Genomic DNA, 21,620 nt, shown 5'->3' with positions numbered 1-21,620 from the left:
TCTCTGATGACACCTGTCTCGGGAACTGTCCGGGTTAGAAGCAAATCCCCATAGCAAACCTCTTCTACTCTGTGCAGTTCCCGAGACAAGCAGAGATGTCAGCAGAGAGCACTGTTGTCAGACAGAAAAGAACAACTCAACTTCAGCAGCTGATAATTATTGAGAGGATTAAGATTTTTTTTTTTTTTTTCATAGAAATAATTTACAAATCTGTTTAACTTTCTGGAGCCAGTTGATATAAAAATAAATAATTTTTCATGGAACTTAAGCTTGCCTGGCAATGGCAGTCGCAGACAGTCCCTCTCTCTCAGTCTCCTATCGGCTCCAACAGCAGCAATCTTCTATCTGAGCTGCTGCTTGCTGAGTCAGCCGGTCTGTAGGAGGCAACTTCTCAGTGTTGACTGTAAGGCTATGTTCACACAGAAAATGTAGATGCGGATATTCTGTAGATAGTGCTGCCTGCCTGCGCTAGGACCGCTCGGAATTGTGCCACTTCATAGCCGGAGCAGAATACGCAGACATTTCTATTCTTTCTGCGGACACCAGAATTTGAATTTCTATGTCAGATATTGGAAATTCTGCTGTGCGCACAGTGCGCCACAATCCCATCGAAATTAATGGGACTCTGCTGCAGTAGAATTTCCGTGCAAAATATTGCTGAGGAATTTCCGTGCGGAAATGCGGATGTGTGAACATAACCTAAAAATTATTAAAAAGGTGCAAAGAAGGGTGAGACCAATGGGCAGCAAAATGAGGTTTTGCCTACGGTGGCAAAAATCCATGCACCAACCCTGGTGGCGGCGGCTCGAGCTGCTGAACAGGCAGGGTCCCAGTGCCATTTCAACCCCCCCCCCCCCTTTTTGATCCGCCTGTGCCATTCCAATCCCCAGTCCCCCTCTGATCCCCCCCTGTGCCATCTCAATCATCCTAGTCCCGGCCGGAGTGGTTGATGTGCAGAACTCTGCTACTTTTGCACAAGTTGCATGTCATAAATCAGTGTGTAAACTGTGCACCTAGAAAACCACACCCATTCGCCAGCGCAGAATATATGTCATCAGAAAGCCGCCACATAAATGCGGAACGCGCTGTACGCCGAAACTATACAAATATATAGCACAACCTGCAGCCTGCTCCAACCTATTGTGAAAACAATCATTTAGGCTGGGATTACACTTGGCGCATTTGTAAAAATTAAATAAAACGCCATGCTCGCTGCGGGCACATGTTAGGTTGGAATCAATAGGGTAATATGAAATGCCAGACACTAATGGGGTTTTCTTCATCCTTTTATTGCATTTTTAGGCTTTCAAACTTGTGGGAGGCCGAGAGTATGGGTTTTATTTTTTGTATTTAATGAAGTTCTGGCGTTTTCCTTCCCAAATTTTCAAAAGAAACCCCTGAGTCACATGATGAAAGAATCACATCACCTGTAAAGAGAAAAGTCGGGAAGGGGGGGGGGGGGGGCTATAATAATAATAATAATCATAATAATAATAATAATCATACACATTGGGGGAGATGTATGAAAACCTGTGCAGAGGAAGTTGACCAGTTGCCCATAGCAACCAATCAGATCGCTTCTTTCACTTTTCAGAGGACTTTTTAAAAAGGCAAGAAGCGATCTGATTGGTTGTTATGGGCAACTCAGCAACATTTCCCCTTCACAGGTTTTGATAAATCTCCCCCAGTGTTTTTGGCAAAAATTCCACAAAGATGGCATCTTGGAAGAAAAGAAATGAGGGGGGGGGGGGGGGCAGTTTTTGTGGCGTCTTTTCAAAACTTGTGACTGTTCCTAGGCTTAGGCTGGGATTAAACACAGTTTATATGCCGCATTTTTCTAATCACACATTGCATTATCTTTGGTGCCCCCCCATGTCAGGGCATGCTGGGAGTTGTAGTTTTGTAACAGGTGGACAACCACAAGGGATAACTGATGCAGTATGTCAATCTAGGGCCATGGTGTCTGATCTTGAACTGGCAGCAGGAGCCACGACCACTTTAAATCAATGGCTGCCGGAACGTCTGATGAGTGACATCCTACGCTGCAGACCCCAACGTCAGGGACGTCACTCGTCAGACACCAAGGCTGTTGGGGCCACAAAATGATATTACAAATACTAAGCGTCTGGTTAGGAGAAACAAATATAATTCACCCATAGGGAGTAGCGCCATTTTAATAAAAATTGCAAAAAAAAACTAATCCCTTTGATAACAGTCATACAGAATATGTTAAAAAGCTTTTTTAGGTTTCAGCCAATCAGAGAGCAGCACTGCTCAAATAGAACTCCCAGGAGGTAACAGCGTGTCACACATGTGATGTCATAACCATTGTCCACCAGAGAGCAGCACTGAGCAGATATAACACTGCTCCTGCTCATTCTCCATCAGTGAGGGGCCGGTGCTGGACACTGTAGGGACGCGGGAATGTGAAGTCAAAAACATGACTGTGACTGGTAAGTATCACATTGTTGTGTCCAAAAGGATTTAGTGCAGTTCCATGTGCATTTCTATAATAAACATGTAAATAATCTCTCTTTTGTTTTCCTATCTTAGATGCATTATTTCCAGCATGTGGAGTAGCATTTCCGGACTTAAAGCAAGAAGTTGGATGATGGCCTAGATTCCGGACCTACAGCAAGACGTTGGATGAAGGCCTAGATTTCCGGACCTACAGCAAGAAGTTGGATGAAGGCACAGCCCCTCGAATCACGAACATACACAGACACATTGGCCCAAATTCTAGAGGTAACCTCCTTTAGTATGCCCAGAGGAAGGGCAATACAGTAGCCATGGATTCCCTACAGGTTTCCTCCCCTCTGGAGGTTTTTCCTGTCCTGAGTTAGTTACTGTACGCTCTTTGTGAGTGATGGGAGGTTACAAAAAATCCCTACACAAACACTTTAATAAATAATAAATAAAGTTTCCCTTTTTTTTAAACTGTTCTTTGACTTGTTTGACTCATTTATTTTATTTCTGTGAGTGAAAAATAGTGTTAGCAAAATGTGGATGACATGAGAGGATTATTATTACTTTTTTCAAGTGCCAAAAGTTGCTCTCCTGCGCGATCTGCACAATGTGGTGCGGAGAGAGGCAGCTGATGCTGGTTGGTACAGTTGCTGAGGCAACCGTAGGACACCCAGCAAGTTCCGTACACAAGCCTTTTTCTGATGAACGGGAACTTGCTAGGGGTCATACAGTGGCAAAGGATCAACTTTTGGGTACGTGCACTGGCACTTAACGACCACACACGTAAATGTACGTCCTGGTTTGGCGGTACTTTACGCACCACGATGTACATTTACGTCCTGTGTGTGACTGCGAGCATCGGAGCGGTGCTCGCATCATACACGGCAGGTTCCGGCTGCTAGCAGCAGCCGGGGACCCGCCGGTAATGTCCGACATCCGCGATCGTGCAGATGTCAGCCATTAAGCCCTAAGATGCCGTGATCAGTAGAGATCACAGCATCTGCGGCAATGCGCATGTTAAAATAAATGATCGGATCACCCGCAGCGCTGCCGCAGCGATCCGATCATCTGTAATGGTGGACGGAGGTCCCCTCACCTGCCTTCGTCCGCCTCCCGGAGTCTCCTGCTCTGGTCTGAGATCGAGTAGAAGATAAACGATAATACTGAGCAGTGCTATGTCCTATGCATAGCACTGAACAGTATTAGTAATCAAATGATTGCTATAGATAGTCCCCTATGGGGACATAAAAAGTGTCTCAAAAAAAAAGAAAGGTTGAAAAATCCCCTCTCCCAATAAAAATTGTAAATTTTTCCCATTTTACCCCCCAAAAAGGGTAAAATTTTTATTTTTTTAATAAACATATTTGGTATGGCTGCTTGCTTAAATGTCAAAATATAATGTTAATGATCCCGTACTGTGAACGGCGTGAATGTAAAAAATAAAAAAAGTCCATAAATGCTGCTTTTTTGTCACATTTTATTCCCAAAAAAATTTATAAAAAATTATCTAAAAGTTTTATATATGCAAATGTGGTATCAATAAAAAGTACAGATGACGGCGCAGAAAATGAGCCCTCATACCGCCCTATATATGGAAAAATGACAAAAAGTTATAGGTGGTCAAAATAAGGCGATTTTAGATTACTGATTTTGTACAAAAAGTTCTCGATTTTTTTTTTAAGCGGTACAAAAATATAAAAGTGTCTAGACATGGGTATCATTTTAATCGTATTGACCCACAGAATAAAGAACACACAATTTCTACCGTTAAGTGTACAGTGTGAAAACAAAACCCTCCAAAATGTGCTAAATTGTGGTTTTCATTTAAATTTCCTCCCTAAAAACAAATACTTTTTTTTGGGGTTCGCCGTACATTTTATGGTAAAATGAGAGGTTTCATTACAAAGTACAATTGGTCACGCAAAAAACAAGCCCTTATATGGGTCTGCAGATGGAAATATAAAAGTTATGGATTTTAGAAGGCGAGGAGGAAAAAACGAAAACGCAAAAATAAAATTGGCCTGGTCCTTAAAGGGGTACTTCACCCCTAGACATCTTATCCTCTATCCAAAGGATAGGAGATAACATGTCAGATCGCCGGGGTCCCGCCCCCTCAATACAAGTCTATGGGAGGGGGCGTGGCGGTCATCACGCCCCCGCCATAGACTTGCATTAAGGGGGTGGGCCGTGATGTCACGAGGGGCGGAGCCGTGATGCAACTATGCTCCAGCCCCCGTATCACCCGTCATTACGAACAGAGCGAACTCGCTCTGTGCAGTAATGATAGCGGGGTGCCGCAGCGAAGATCCCTTTGGATAGGGGATAAGATGTCTAGGGGCGGAGTACCCCTTTAAGGTTAAAATCGTCTTGTTCCTTAAAGGGGTAATCCGGTGGAAAACTTTTTTTTTTTTTTTTTTTAAATCAACTGGTGCCAGAAAGAGAAACAAATTTGTAAATACTTCTATTAAAAAAAATCTTAATCCTTCCAGTACTTATTTGCTGCTGAATACTACAGAGAAATTTATTTTCTTTTTGGAACACAGAGCTCTCTGCTGAAATCATGAATACAGTGCTCTCTGCTGACACCTCTGTCCATTTTAAGAACTGTCCAGAGTAGGAGAAAATCCCCATAGAAAACATATGCTGCTCTGGACAGTTCCTAAAATGAACAGAGATGTCAGCAGAGAGCTGTGTGTTCCAAAATGAAAATAACTTAGTCCGTAGTATTCAGCAGCTAATAAGTACTAGAAGGATTAAGATTTTTTAATAGAAGTAATTTACAAATCTGTTTAACTTTCTGGCACCAGTTGATTTAAAAAATAAAAATAAATAAATAAAAGATTTCCACCGGAGTACCCCTTTAAGGGGTTAAAGAGACGTTAAAAGGTAAATAAATGGGGTATGATGTATAAACCATAAATACACACATAAATGGAGAGAGGGGATATTGAGGGGCTGTCATGGTGGATGACCCTTAGTTTATGGTTGGGTGGTAAAGTAAATGTTTTATCTATTATTATTCATACAGATCAGGGGTTTTATGGGTTAAATCAATCTTCCCATATTCTTTTCTGGCTGAAACAAAACTGTTCCCTTTAATTCCATATTAATAGGACAGGACTGTTACCGGCCAGTCGACAGCAGGAACCTGAAATGACATGATGCTGATGGTGTCTACTGAGAGCTGACACAATGCTTGATACTGCGGCGCAGACTACTCAGCAGCACAGGCTGTTACGCGTACGGTCACAGCGCTCAGCCCTCCAAGGATCTTCTCTTCATCACTTTTCTTATAATTACATTCCAGGGTGACCGCAGGGTTTACACTGCGCTTCAGAGCGAGCAAACAACCTGCTCCTCTCCGCTGCCTGTCAGTGAATGCATCAGCCTTCTCTACACCGTAGTCTATGTGGAAGTAGGGTTGACACCTGGCCGGTATTTTTATATTAAAATAGCGGCAATGGGCGGTATTAATCCAACCAATCCTCCAATGTTTCACCATATACTATATATGGGTTTCCTAACCAGAGCGCCTCCAGCTGTTGGAAAACTACAACTCCCAGCATGCCCGGACAGCCAACAGCTGTCCGGGCATGCTGGGAGTTGTAGTTTTCCCAAGAGCTGGAGGCACCCCTTGTTGCTTAACACCAACCTATACTATATACTACTATACAGTTCCACATGCTCGAAGTTGTAGTTTTCCCCAACAGCTGGAGGCACCCCTTGTTGGGAAACACTGACCTATACTATATACTATACAGTTCCACATGATGGGAGTTGTAGTTTTCCCAACAGCTGGAGGCACCCCTTGTTGGGAAACACTGACCTATACTATATACTACTAAACAGTTCCACATGCTCGAAGTTGTAGTTTTCCCAACAGCTGGAGGCACCCCTTGTTGGGAAACTTTGACCTATACTATATACTACTATACCGTTCCACATGCTGGGAGTTTTAGTTTTCCCAACAGCTGGAGGCACCCCTTGTTGGGAAACACTGACCTATACTACTATACATATCCACATGCTGGAAGTTGTAGTTTTCCCAACAGCTGGAGGCACCCCTTGTTGGGAAACACTTTCCACATGCTGGAAGTTGTAGTTTTTGTTTAGGGCAACTACTGAGCCACATGCTGTATCAGGGCATGCTGGGAGTTGTAGTTAGTAACCAAGGCTGGGTTCACACCACGTTTTTTGCAATACAGTTCCTGTATCAAAACCGGACTAAAAACTGTATCAAAACGGGTGTACAAATTTTAATCCGTATACGGTTGGAATACGTACTGGGGGCTTCAACTTAATAGGGTGCATTTCTACCTACTGGGAGGGGCTTCTACCTAAAAGGGGAGATTCCATACCTAACTACAGGGGACAGTCAGGGACTCATGTTCCCCTTTCCCCTTAAAGGGGGGGGGGGGTGGAAGAATCTTAAATGGAGTTTGTAAATAGTTCCCCAAATTATTATAACAATTTATACAGATCCAACGTTAGTGAACTTATCTTAGAAGAACAAATATTGCGGCACTCACCAGGAACTTCATTAGGCAGCATTTTTTGCACGTGTGGTCTGGGCGCAGATAGGGCGACGGTGTCGCCCTATCTGCGTCCAGACCACACGGGCAAAAAATTAGCACTAAGTACCTTGTGAAGTTCCTGGTGAGTGCTGCAAAATTTGTTCTTCTCACCATTGCTGAGCAACACAGCGGGGAACAGAGGGATAGCACCGGGGTAGTGCCTGTCCCATCGTTCTATCAATTGTATCAACATTATTTCTGATCAGTCTATCTTCTAGAGAGGTCACATGACTACTGTGAACTACAACTCCCAGCATTTGGAAGACTAGTAAGTGCCACAAGATCCGTTCTGAATAGTGTAGTAGTCTCTCTCTCACGCCTCCGGTCTCCTGCCTATCCAGCAGATGAGTGCGAGCGTTTTATGGACTATCGGGTGGCAGATTAGAGGGGCCCTCCTGGACTATGAACCTGATCATTTCCAAGTCAGTAACATCATAATGGATGACTTATTGAGGTTACGCAGCTGTAAACCGAATAGACGAGGACTGTAAAACACTGACATTAATGTGAGATCTTCCAGGAGACACTTCCTCGTTCCCAGTGTACTAGATACCGCAGTATAAATACAGTACAATACCGATAGTCCAGAATGCTCAAGGCGGTTCAGGATTATTAGATATTCCCAATTGCAATGTAATAGTCGCACATTAATAAATGATCCTGCCTGGGATTTTTTTTCTGTATTTTGCCTGTATAGTGACCAATTTGAGTATATGGCACAGCGGAATCTGTGTGCGCAAAATAAATGAACTAAAAAATAATAATAATTTTATTTATTAATAGAATAAAAAGAAGAAGAATAAAAATAAGAAGAATAAGCATAAGAATACGAAGCATAAGAATAATAAATAGAAGAATAAAAAGAATAAAAATAAGAATAATTATTCTTGTTAATAATAAAAATAATATGAATATTCTTTATTATTATTAGTATTATTAATATTATTATTATTCGAATTATTATTATAAGATGAGTGAACTTACAGTAAATTCGATTCGTCGCGAACTTCTCGGCTCGGCAGTTGATGACTTCTCCTGCATAAATTAGTTCAGCTTTCCGGTGCTCCGGTGGGCTGGAAAAGATGGATAAAGTCCTAGGAAAGAGTCTCCTAGGACTGTATCCACCTTTTCCAGCCCACGGGAGCACCGGAAAGCTGAACTAATTTATGCCGGATAAAGTCATCAACTGCCGAGCCGAGAAGTTCGTGACGAATCAAATTTACTGTAAGTTCGCTCATCTCTAATTATTATTATTATTATTTTTTATTATTATTTTTTTTCTTTTTATTATTATTATTAATATTATTTGTATTCATATTATTCTATTTATTATTAATATTTTTATTATTATTACTACTACTATTTTAAGGACTAACTAGAAAAGCAAATCTCACCCAGAAATAAAACTACTACAGCTATAGCCAACTAAATGCTCATTTAGCTGATAGCGATCACTCTTAAACCCCCTATACAAGCATGCTCAACTTGGCCGAGCGTGCATGTGTTTTTAATATGTAGAGTAGATGGGCACTATTCAAAACAGTGCTGAAGAAGTAGCATTATACTAGTTCTACAGGCTAAAGATCGGACCCCCACCAATGGAGTCCCTGCAATACAGTGTCCTTCGTCCTACGGCTCTACAGCTGTTTAAAGACTACAACTCTCAGCATTCCATGCTGGGGGTTGCAGTCTTGCAATAGCTCGTGCTATACCGTACTGCTTTACTCTGCAGGGCATCCTAGTATCTTGGCCGTGCCACAGTCTATTTGGGGGTCCTCCGAACCCTACAGAGAAGCCTTTTCCGCAGCTATAACCGCACCTTGTGACAGATCAGCAGATTGGCGGCTGCTCACACATAAAGCAAACACAAAGCGTATTCATACACAAATCCTGAGCAAACACCTAAAAGATACAAACCGCAAACACCGGGCCGACAATGGCCGCCAGTCACGGACCGACACGATTCGGGTCAAATAGAATACACACAGAGTGACATCTACTCGAAATAACAGGAGATGTACGACAAAAAGTCGTCTTATTGTAAAACAGCGCCACACAAGGCCGTGTCTGGTATCGCAACACAGTCCAAGAAAGGACCATGCACAGTTCTGTGTAAACATATGCGGCCCATATGAGTTTATACTGCAGTGTATATTCAGTTACAGCGTCCATCGGTGTCATTGACGGATTATACTGAAGCTCGGCTTAGGCCGGGTTCACACCACGTTTTTGTAATACAATTCCCGTATCAGGTTTTTGAATGAAAAACTGATTCCTCAAAACCTGACGAAACTATCAAAACGAGTACAAATTTTTAAAGGGTATTCCAGGTAAAAAAAAATGTTTATATATCAACTGGCTCCAGAAAGTTAAACAGATTTGTAAATTATTTCTATTAAAAAATCTTCATCCTTTCAGTACTTATGAGCTGCTGAAGTAGAGTTCTTCTTTTCTGACTAAGTGCTCTCTGATGACACGTGTCTCGGGAACTGTCCAGAGTAGTAGCAAATCCCCATAGCAAACCTCTTCTACTCTGTGCAGTTCCCAAGACAAGCAGAGATGTCAGCAGAGAGCACTGTTGCCAGACAGAAAACAACTCAACTTCAGCAGCTGATAACTATTGAATGGATTAAGATTTTTTTTAATAGAAGTAATTTACAAATCTGTTTAACTTTCTGGACCCAGTTGATATATTAAAAAAAAAAAAAAAAAAAAAAAAAAAAAATTTTATTAAATAAGTTTTTTCCTGGAATATTGAGAAATGATGTCCGGTTGCATCTGTTTTTTTTAAAGAAAAAAAGTATACACAGTTCTGTACGGTTCCCATTGACTCATGTTTAAAAAAATAAAAAAATAAAATAAATACGGTTTTTCACCCGGACCAAAAACCATGGTGGGCTACGATTTTGGGTACGGGGAAAAAAACGGACAAAACCGTACAGGATGCAAAACGGACACAACCTGATGCATCTTTTGGCATACGGTTTTCAATGGAGAGTCAATGCGTACGGTTTTCATTACGGTTCCGTACGGTTTTCAAATTGAAGACGTATATGGGAACTGTACTGGAAAAACGTGGTGTGAACCCGGCCTTATTGAGATTGGCTGCTGTGCATGAGCACAAGCCCTGCAAGGAAGTCAGAATATTAAAGGGCTACTCACACCCCCTTCCATAGACTTGCATTGAGGGGGCGGGGGCGTGACTTCGAGAGGGGGCGTGGCTATGACATCACAAGCTCTCGGCGCCGGCTCCAGCATTCGGAACAGTTTGCTGCTCAGCGTTTGGAACAGAGTACCCCTTTAAGAAGCCAATGCCGTAATTACAGCCAAGAAATCCACCCAGATGCGGCTACATTAAAGGGGTACTCCATTGGAATTATTATTATTTTTTTATTTTTTTTTCTTCAAAGTCAACTGGTACCAGAAAGTTAAAAAGATTTGTAAATGACTTCTATTAAAAAAATTGTAATCCTTCCAGTACTTATCGGCTGTTCTATACTACAGCGAAAGTTGTGTAGTTCTTTTCTGACCACAGTGCTCTCTGCTGACACCTCTGTCCATGTAAGGAACTGTCTGGAGCAGGAGAGGTTTGCTATGGGGATTTGCTCCTACTTTAGAAAGTTCATTACACAGATAGAGGTGTCAGCAGAGAGCACTGTGGTCAGACGGAAAAGAACTACACAACTTCCTCTGTAGTATACAGCAGCCCATAAGTACTGGAAGGATTAAGATTTTTTTAACATGTAATTTATAGTCTGATCACAGTCTGAAGACATAAAATCTTCATAAAAACACATCAATTGTAATTATAGGTCAAATTACTTTCTCCTCACGGCAATATTTCTTTAAAAATCTCATTTTGAGTAAGGAAACGCCTCAACATTGCATATAGTGTGAACGGTCGCCAACCCAGGCATCAGTCCAAGCAGTGTAGGCTTCGGAGTCAGGTGATAAGGTTCGTGTTGTTGGGTGAAATGCAGTGATGAGACGTCACCCCCTCTCTATCTGTAAGGTTAGAGTAATCATGGGAAATGTAGGCAGCATGAGAAAATATCATTTCTGTTCAGAAATAGGAATAAATATGGCTGAAACCTCACGCTTGCCACATTAGTTAAAACAAGTAAGCACAAGGCATACACAAGAACCTCTAACATTATCCTCCCATAATAGCCTTGCTGCACACAATCTATCCGCAAAAAAATAAATAAACATTCCCAAAATGGTTCTACTAGGGCTATATAGGAACTTTAGGTTGTAGACAACAAAATTCAGAAAATCATTGCGACACGTAAGAGATTGGTCCTCATTTACTATTCTAAACCCAACTTGTTTTTTGGGGGTTTTTTTGGCGCATCTTTGTCTGCGACATGTAGCAGACATCGTGCGCCAGTCTGCGACACGATGCAACATTTTTTCCCAACGGACCCGATGTGGATTCTCCCAAACCCGAAAAAGGGGCGTAACCCGACATTTCTGAGCTTTCCCACGTATTTATAAAGGTTTCCAACCCGAATTTGTTGAATTGTTGTGGATTTTTTCCCGACAGCTCAGAGGAGTTGGAAACCAAAACCAACAAAACCCACGTGCGACAAACAGGATGCGACATAATAAGAAATACCAGGGGAAAAAAGCAGTCGGGTAAGAAAGCAAGATAGACTTACAACCCGATTTTCTAAGTAAATGAGGACCATAGTTGTGAATGTGGTAACATACTGCACATTCATAGAGACTTTTCCAGCACTGAGTCGTACACAAATTCAACCAGGGTGCCTCCAGCTGTTGCAAAACTACAACTCCCAGATGAATGCTGTCTGGGCATGCTGGGAGCTGTAGTTTTGCAGCAGTGGGAGACCCTGCATTACACATTAAGGGTCTATTCACATGTACAGTATTCTGCGCAGATTGGATGCGCAGGATTTCAAGCTGTGATCAGTCATTCAGTTAACATTGAAATCTGCAGCAGAAAATTCTGCGCATCAAATCTGCGCAGAATACTGTACGTGTGAATAGACCCTAAAGGGGAATTCCAGGAAAAACCTTTTTTTTATATCAACTGGCTTTATATCGTTATTCTTCCAGTAGTTATCAGCTGCTGAAGTTGAGTTGTTCTGACCACAGTGAGACAGACAGACAGACAGAGGTGTCAGCAGAGAGCACTGTGGTCAGAAAGAAAAGAACAACTCAACTTCAGCAGCAGATAGCTACTGGAAGGATTGAGATGTTTTAATAGAAGCAATTTAATCTGTATAACTTTCTGGAGCCAGTTTTTCCTGGAATACCCCTTTAACATCAACTGGGTCCAGAAAGTTATACTGATTTGTAAATTACTTTTATTTAAAAAAAAAAAAATCTCAAACCCTACAGTATTTATCAGCTGCTGAAGTTGAGTTTTTCTTTTCTGTCTGACCACATTGCTCTCTGCTGACCCCTGTCCGTCTGTCTCAGGAACTGTACAGAGCTGGATAGGTTTGCTATGGGGATTTGCTGCTACTCTGGACAGTTCCTGAGAAAGACAGACAACTGCCTCCAGAAAGTTAAAATGATTTGTAAATTACTTCTATTTGATAATCTTAATCCTTTCAGTACTTATGATCTGCTGAAGTTGAGTTGTTCTTTTCTGTCTAAGTGTTCTCTGATGACACCTGTCTCGGTAACTGTCCAGGGTAGAAGCAAAGCAGAGATGTCAGCAGAGAGCACTGAGGTCAGAAAGAAAAGAACAACTCAACTTCAGCAGCTGATAACTACTGCAAGAATTAAGATTTTTTTTTAAATAGAAGTAATATACAAATCTATATATACAAATCTAACATACAAAAAAAAAAAAAAGTTCTCTCCTGGAATACCCCTTTAACAACATTAGCACCAAGGCACCTAGAGCAGCTAAAAACACTCATTCCCGGCACAGACCTACATCCCATTATATAATCTGCACAAAACAGATAAAAAGTAAATGTCCCCTCCCTATAATACAAGCAAAGGCTTATACAGCTGAACTTTCGATCCGTCTCTTTGACATTAATAGAGGCGATAACTTCCTTTTGTGATAAATAACAGATCAGTATCGCACAAAGCAGAAGAAGAACAAAGTCCACGCACCGAGGTTTATAGGATTATTGTTACTTCTAACAGATGTAAAAAGCCTTAAACAATAATATAAACTTCGGAGATATAGGCACAAAACCTCAGCGGCATCACAGACAAAGCTCCACCATGCTATAGTGGTAACTGAGAAAATACCCATTACATGCTGTAATCTTTCTGATTTAAAACCTAATGCAAACCCCGTCCAACATGTTTCACCTACAGGTGGTGTCTTCAGGGACAATGACCAGTAAGGGTCAATGTTTGTTATGGTCTGTAGTGTGACTTTAAAATACTCTAATGTATCTAATGAAGGTTTCCACTTGCGCCTGCAGTATACACATAAGATTAAATAAAGGAAGCTTGCTGATTTGGAATCCTAATACAACACTACGCCCAACGTGTTTCACCACCCTACAAGTGGCGTCTACAGGGACAATGACCAATGGCGGTCATACACTAAGGTTACAGTGTTAGTAATGGTCTTTTATGAGTGGCAATAGGGCTTCTATGTGACTGCTACCTTTGCCTTCCATACCCTATAGCAGTGTTTCGCTACCAGGGTGCCTCCAGCTGTTGCAAAACTACAATTCCCAGACTGCTTACCTTTGCCTTCCATACCCTATAGAAGTTTCATTAGCAGGGTGCCCCCAGCTGTTGCAAAACTACAATTCCCAGCATGCCCGGACAGCCGTTGGCTGCCCGGGCATGCTGGGAGTTGTAGTTTTTCAACAGCTGGCGGCACCCTGTTGGGAAACACTGGTATAGGGTATGGAAGGCAAAGGTAGCAGTCACACAGAAGCCCTAGTGCCACTCCCAAAAGACCATTGCTAACACTGTAACCGTAGTGTATGACCGCCATTGGTCATTGTCCCTGTAGACGCCACTTGTAGGGTGGTGAAACACGTTGGGGGGGGGGGGGGGGGGGGGGGGAGCGTTGCATTAGGATTCAAAATCAGCAAGCTTCCTGTATTTAATCCTGTGTGTATACTGTAGGTGCAAGTGGAAACCTTTATTAGATACATTAGAGTAATTTAAAGTCACACTATGGACCATAACTAACATTCACCCTTACTGGTCATTGTCCCTGAAGACACCACCTGTAGGTGAAACATGTTGGATCGAGTTTGCATTATATTTCAAAGCAGAAAGGTTACAGCATTTAATAGGTATTTTTTCATTTGCCACGTAAGATTTCATCAGCATTAAAAGATTTTAACAGCATTAAATATATACAGCATTCAGTCTTCCACTAAGGAACATATACTGCAGCTGCACCCCCTCCTCATATGTAAAGACATATTTTTTTTTGCAGAATTAAAAGTTTTCTGAAAATTTACAGAAGGTCTATTGCAGTTTTTCCAAACCAGGAAGCCTCCAGCTGGTGCAGAACTACAAGTCCTGGCGTAAAAAGACAGCCGTTGGTTGTCCGGGCATGCTGGGAGTTTTTTGCAACAGCGGGAGGCACTCTGGCTGGAAAACACTGGTCTATAGCAAGGACAACGGCAACTTACAGGGTGCTAGAGGGCAAGGAAGAGGAAGCATGCCTTAAAGGGGTATTCCAGGCAAAACTTTTTTTTATATATCTCAACTGGCTCCGGAAAGTTAAACAGATTTGTAAATTACTTCTATTAAAAAATCTTAATCCTTCCCATAGTTATTAGCTTCTGAAGTGGTCTGTCTAACTGCTCAATGATGATGTCACGTCCCGGGAGCTGTGCATCATGGGAGAATATCCCCATAGGAGATGGACAGCTCCCGGGACGTGAGTCATCAGAGAGCAGTTAGACAGAAAACAACAACTCAACTTCAGAAGCTAATAACTATTGGAAGGATTAAGATTTTTTTAATAGAAGTAATTTACAAATCTGTTTAACTTTCCGGAGGCAGATGATATATAAAAAAAAGTTTTGGCCTGGAATACCCCTTTAACTAACCTATGGTCAAGGGTCATATGTTCCTATTAAAAACTGAAAAAGGTCAGTGCTGAATTGTAGAGGTCAGAAATAAGACTCAATGGGGGTGATTTACTAAGCGGAGTGTTTTCTTTGTGGGGTTCTTTTCCCCAAAAGGTATTTTCCATGGTATTTATTAATTTGGTGATTTTCCAGCATTTTACAACAGTTTTTACACATAATTATCAATACTGTCGTGAACACCACGCACTTTTTTCGTCACCCATGCCCATATCCATGTCGGTCGCAAAATCTGATGCATTTACCAGACCACACAGTTTGGATGCAAAACCAAAAGGAACAAGTGTTGGGATCACATGACTACAGTCGCCTTATTTAGAGATAAGTAGGTCAGCTCACAGTAGGTATCCTGTCCACCGCACGGCAGATGTATGGCAGCACCAATAGTCCAGAGAAATGGAAGAGAAGCCAACAATGGATCGATGCAAAGAAAGTCCCGTTTATTATAATAAAATCCAGTGACACAAAGTGAACAAGGTAACGCGTTTCAAGTGATGCCACCCTTATTTGCCTAAAGGTGGCTTTGCCTGAAACGCGTTAACTTGTTCACTGTGTGTCTCTGGATTTTATTATAATAAACGGGACTTTCTTTGCATCGATCCATCGCTGGCTTCTATGCCAGTCGCCTTCTTTGTATCTACAGGGTTGGACCTAGGACCGGGGTCTCAGTCCGCCTGAACCCACAGCATTCATTAGGTCCCTTTGGTGTGCTGCAGTCGCCTACTATAATATTATATATATATATATATATATATATATAGATAGATAGATAGATAGATAGATAGATAGATAGATATTAGGGATGTAAGAAAAAAATCGATTATTGCGATTATCGCGATTTTTTGTTCCGCGATACTGAATCGATTTTTTAAATTCTGAGAATCGATTTTTTTTTTATAAATTATTATAATTAACATTTACTGTATTTCACTCACTGAGTCACAGTCCTATTTGTCTGTCTTATTTTTTTTTTTTTATAACACTTAAACTCCTGACCACTAGTTGGCAGTGTACCTGTTATCAGCTCTGTCCCACTCGCAGGCTGCTACCGCGAGACTACAGACTCAGAACAAACAGGAAGGAGAACGTACGCACTCACAGGACAACTCTCGCGGGATCTTGTTCTTTCTCAGCTAGAATAAGTTTTCCCAAGCTTTTAATAGGGAATATCGCGATATATCGTGATATATCGCCAACATGACAGTATTGCGATATATCGAATCGCCACCCTGGTATCGCGATTCGAATCGAATCGCCAAATTATTGGCGATTCACACCCCTAATAGAGATTATATATATATATATATATATATATATATATATATATATATATATATACACACACACACACACACATACACACACACGTATACATGCAGTGCTACACCAACATAAAGTAAAAAGAATACTTGTGGTTTAAGGGTCTATTCACACGTACAGTATTCTGTGCAGATTTACATTGAAATCTGCAGCAGAAAATCCTGCGCATCAAATCTGTCCAGAATACTGTGCGTGTGAATAGACCCTAAAGTGGAGATCAGTGCAGTTTCCACATCAAAAACCCCATGGCTGCTGCCCGTGTGAAGGTTGTATCACCACATCAAGTAGTCCTGGATTACAGAAAGGCTTCTCTACCCCACAACATGCCGCACGTCACCATCAGGTGCTCCAAACAACTCCTGTCCCAGCCTGTACGAACAGGAACTATCCCCATACATGAAAAATACATTTACTGGACTGAAAACGTATACTGTACATTCACAATACTCTTTCCTTTTCACACCCCTGTAGAGTAATGTACCCAGTAAGAGAGTCCAAGAGGAGAGGATAATGAGAGCTGGGATTATTAAAGGAGTACTCCAGAGGAAATAATATATTCAAATCAACTGGTGCCAGAAAGTTAAAATAGATTTGTAAATTACTTCTATATAAAAATCTTCATCTTTTCGGTTCTTATCAGATGCTGTGTACCCCAGAGGAAGATGTGTAGTTCATTTCAGTCTGACCACAGTGCTCTCTGCTGACACCTCTGTCCGTGTCAGGAACTGTCCAGAGTAGGAGAGGTTTGCTATGGGGATTTTCTCCTGCTCTGGACAGTTCCTGACATGGACAGAGGTGTCAGCAGAGAGCACTGTGGTCAGACTGGAAAGACCTACACAACTTCCTCTGGAGCAAACAGCAGCTGGTAATTACTGAAAGGACTAAGATTTATTTGTACAAGTAATTTACTGTAATTTCTGTATAACTTTCTGGAGCTAGATGATATGAAAAAAAAATAATTTCCACCAGAATACCTCTTTAAGGCCTTTCAGCTGTTGTGTCCTGCTAAAACAAAAGCGCATTCACACTATAATACTACAGTCTAGTTGTATTGTGTCAGATGGGAATACCTTCCAGTGACAATGGAGAAAAGATCAAGAATATAAGTACTATAATACTGCCTCCTATGTACAAGAATATAACTACTATAATACTGCTCCTATGTACAAGAATATAATTACTATAATACTGCTCCCTATATACAAGAATATAACTACTATAATACTGCTCCTATATACATGAATATAACTATTATAATACTGCTCCTATATACAAGAATATAACTACTATAATACTGCTCCTATATACAAGAATATAACTACTATAATACTGCCCCCTATATACAAGAATATAACTACTATAATACTGTCCCTATATACAAGAATATAACTACTATAATACTGCTCCTATATACAAGAATATAACTACTATAATACTGCCTCCTATATACAAGAATATAACTACTATAATACTGCTCCTATATACAACAATATAACTACTATAATACTGGTCCTATATACAAGAATATCTCTACTATAATACTGCCCCCTATATACAAGAATATAACTACTATAATACTGCCTCCTATATACAAGAATATAACTACTATAATACTGCCCCCTATATACAACAATATAACTACTATAATACTGCTCCTATATACAAGAATTTAACTACTATAATACTGCCTCCCATATACAAGAATATATCTACTATAATACTGCTCCTATATACAAGAATATAACTACTATAATACTGCTCCTATATACAAGAATATAACTACTATAATACTGCTCCTATGTACAAGAATATAACTACTATAATACTGCTCCTATGTACAAGAATATAACTACTATAATACTGCTCCTATATACAAGAATATAACTACTATAATACTGCCTCCTATATACAAGAATATAACTACTATAATACTGCCCCCTATATACAAGAATATAACTACTATAATACTGCTCCTATATACAAGAATATAACTACTATAATACTGCCTCCTATATACAAGGATATAACTACTATAATACTGCTCCTATATACAAGAATATAACTACTATAATACTGCTCCTATATACAAGAATATAACTACTATAATACTGCTCCTATATACAAGAATATAACTACTATAATACTGCTCCTATGTACAAGAATATTACTACTATAATACTGCCTCCTATGTACAAGAATATAACTACTATAATACTACTCCTATATACAAGAATATAACTACTATAATACTGCTCCTATATACATGAATATAACTACTATAATACTGCTCCTATGTACAAGAATATAACTACTATAATACTGCCTCCTATATACAAGAATATAACTACTATAATACTGCCTCCTATATACAAGAATACAACTACTATAATACTGTTCCTATATACAAGAATATAACTACTATAATACTGCTCCTATATACAAGAATATAACTACTATAATACTGCTCCTATATACAAGACTATAACTACTATAATACTGCTCCTATATACAAGAATATAACTACTATAATACTGCTCATATATACAAGACTATAACTACTATAATACTGCTCCTATATACAAGAATATAACTACTATAATACTGCTCATATATACAAGACTATAACTACTATAATACTGCTCCTATATACAAGAATATAACTACTATAATACTGCTCATATATACAAGAATATAACTACTATAATACAGCTCCTATATTACAAGACTATAACTTCTGACATATTTTCCCGATGACTACACAGGAATCCTCCAAGGTTTTCAGGTTCTGTTTTACCACTAGTCCGGTGGCTTATAAAAACCCTTAGATACGGTGATACTTCCTGATTTAATTCAATAAACAAGGTGACTCAGCCACGCGGTACAAGCCCGTCATTAATGTCCGGTGATCCAGTCGGGGTGGCCATAAAACATTTAACTGCGATAAAATAATCACCGCCCGCATCATAACAGGCGAACAAGACGCAAAATAGTCTATAAACTACTATTAATAGGCAACAGAAATTGCGCGATACTAAGTAAGAAGACGGCACAGTCATGTGACTAGTATGCGTCACACCAAAAGTATAAAAAAAATTTACTGACAAATGTAGAAAACAACAACCCCCCCCCCCCCCCCCCCCACACACACACACACACACACACACACCCTACTATTTTAAATTAACCCCATCCTGTCGTTAAATGAAGAATTCCTCTAGACCTTGGCTCACACCTGTGTCTGGCTGTAAGACAACTGGTGCCCGCAGGAGCCCTCCCCCTCACAGCTCTGTCTGCCAAACTGAGCTCACAATTTTATTTTTTGTTTTAGCTGGAGGCCATGAGTAACTTTCACAAAGTCAGCGGCGTAAACACAGCCGATTTACACATTTACTCAATGGTCACATGTTCACAACGCATCTCAATGAGGACACCACCGGGAACGACGGGTACTATACAGTCAGCGCTACTTAAAGGGGTTGTCCAGGAAAAAAAAAATGTTTTATGTATCAACTGGCTCCAGAAAGTTAAACAGATTTGTAAATTACTTCTATTAAAAAATCTTAATCCTTTCAGTTCTTATGAGCTGCTGAAGTTAAGGTTGTTCTTTTCTGTCTAAGTGCTCTCTGATGACACGTGTCTCGGGAACTGTCCAGAGTAGAAGCAAATCTTCATAGCAAACCTATTCTACTCTGCAGTTCCTGAGACAAGCAGAGATGTCAGCAGAGAGCACTGTTGCCAGACAGATAAGAACAACTCAACTTCTGCAGCTGATAATTATTGGAAGGATTAAGATTTTTTTTAATAGAAGTAATTTACAAATCTGTTTAACTTTCTGGAGCCAGTTGATATAAAAAAAAAAAAAAAATAAAGGTTTTTATAGGGATCGACCGATATTGTTTTTTAGGGCCGATACAGATAATCGGTGGAGGTTAGGGCCGATAGCCGATAACTTATACCAATATTCCGGTATAAGTTATCGGCTATTTATCCCCCCGCGACACCGCTGCAGATCATTTATTTAAAGCGGGCGCTTTAAATCAATGCACTGCAGTGGCTTTTGCGGTGCCATAGGCCGCCGCCACCACCACCCGCTTCTCTCCCCCTGCCTGTCAGGGTGGTCCAGGCCATCCATCCTTCCTGTAATGTCCGGAGGCATTGCGGGTGGAGGGTGAACCGGTCCGGGCTGTCCTTCTCCGGGGGTCATCTTCTCCACTCCGGGCAGGCTCCGGCCTAGTACGCTGCAGAGACGCCGCTACGCTGTGACGTCAGATGCGTCGCTGCGTAGCGGCGTCTATGCAGCGTTACTAGGCCGGAGCCTGCCCGGAGTGGAGAAGATGACCCCCGGAGAAGGACAGCCGGGACCGGTTCACCCTCCACCCGGAATGCCGCCGGACACTACAGGAAGGATGGATGGCCCGGACCACCCCCATTACGGGCAAGTTTAATTTTTTTTATTGACTCGGAGGGTGGGGGAGGGGATACGGGGATACGATGTCTGATCGCGGGGGTCCCGCCACTGGGGACCCCCGCAATATAGCATGCGGCACCCACCTGTTTTGGCTCCGATAGCGCTGGAGGGTCTGGGTCCCGACCACCACACCGGAAGTCAGTGACGTCACGCCCCATCCCCTCAATGCAAGTCTATGGGAGGGGGCGTCACAGCCAAAAGGGTTTCCGAACCAGGGTGCCTCCAGCTGTTGCAAAACTACAACTCTACGCATGCTCGGACAGCCGGAGGCTGTCCGAGCATGCTGGGAGTTGTAGCTTTGCAACAGCTGGAGGCACCTTTGGTATTGATCAGTTGTGCTTGGGTGTTGACACCCCCTACCGACACTAGAACAAGCACGTAGATTAACCCTTTCCTCGCCTACTCCCTGCAGGAGATGGATTCTATAGTAAGTCTATGGAGACCGTTCTCCTATAGCAAGCCGGGGAGAGAGAGAGAGAGAAATGCTCAGCCACACGATCATCCTGGCTCATTCTAACCATTGGTTGGGGGGGGGGGGGGGGTCTCATGTGAAAAGTTTTTGGGAATTACTAATACGCTTGAATAAGTCACCCTGGAAAAGCTGAACTAAAATCCATGAAAATACATATTGAGGTCAGAGACACGAGGAGCGGCGGACGGGACCTTTACACAACCGTCTAGAGGAGCGGCGGACGGGACCTTTACACAACCGTCTAGAGGAGCGGCGGACGGGAC

General features: G+C 41.3%; 1 protein-coding gene and 1 long non-coding RNA gene across 2 annotated transcripts in view; one reads left to right on the top strand and one right to left on the bottom strand.

Moving 5' to 3' along the window:
• The window catches only part of ATRN (attractin), a 236,352-nt gene that overhangs the window by 179,977 nt on the left and 34,755 nt on the right, over positions 1-21,620 (bottom strand). Inside the window, exon 2 of the mRNA XM_056553301.1 lies at positions 3,532-3,566. Within this exon, the coding sequence (XP_056409276.1) occupies positions 3,532-3,566 (35 nt within the window). The remainder of the gene's footprint in view (positions 1-3,531; positions 3,567-21,620) is intronic.
• On the top strand, positions 1,689-2,668 carry LOC130325326 (uncharacterized). Its single transcript, XR_008870212.1, has 2 exons — positions 1,689-2,453; positions 2,554-2,668. It is a non-coding gene; the product is annotated as an uncharacterized LOC130325326 (long non-coding RNA).

Source organism: Hyla sarda, chromosome 1, assembly GCF_029499605.1.
Source record: "Hyla sarda isolate aHylSar1 chromosome 1, aHylSar1.hap1, whole genome shotgun sequence".
NCBI lineage: Eukaryota > Metazoa > Chordata > Amphibia > Anura > Hylidae > Hyla > Hyla sarda.
This window is presented reverse-complemented; position numbering and strand designations above follow the sequence as displayed.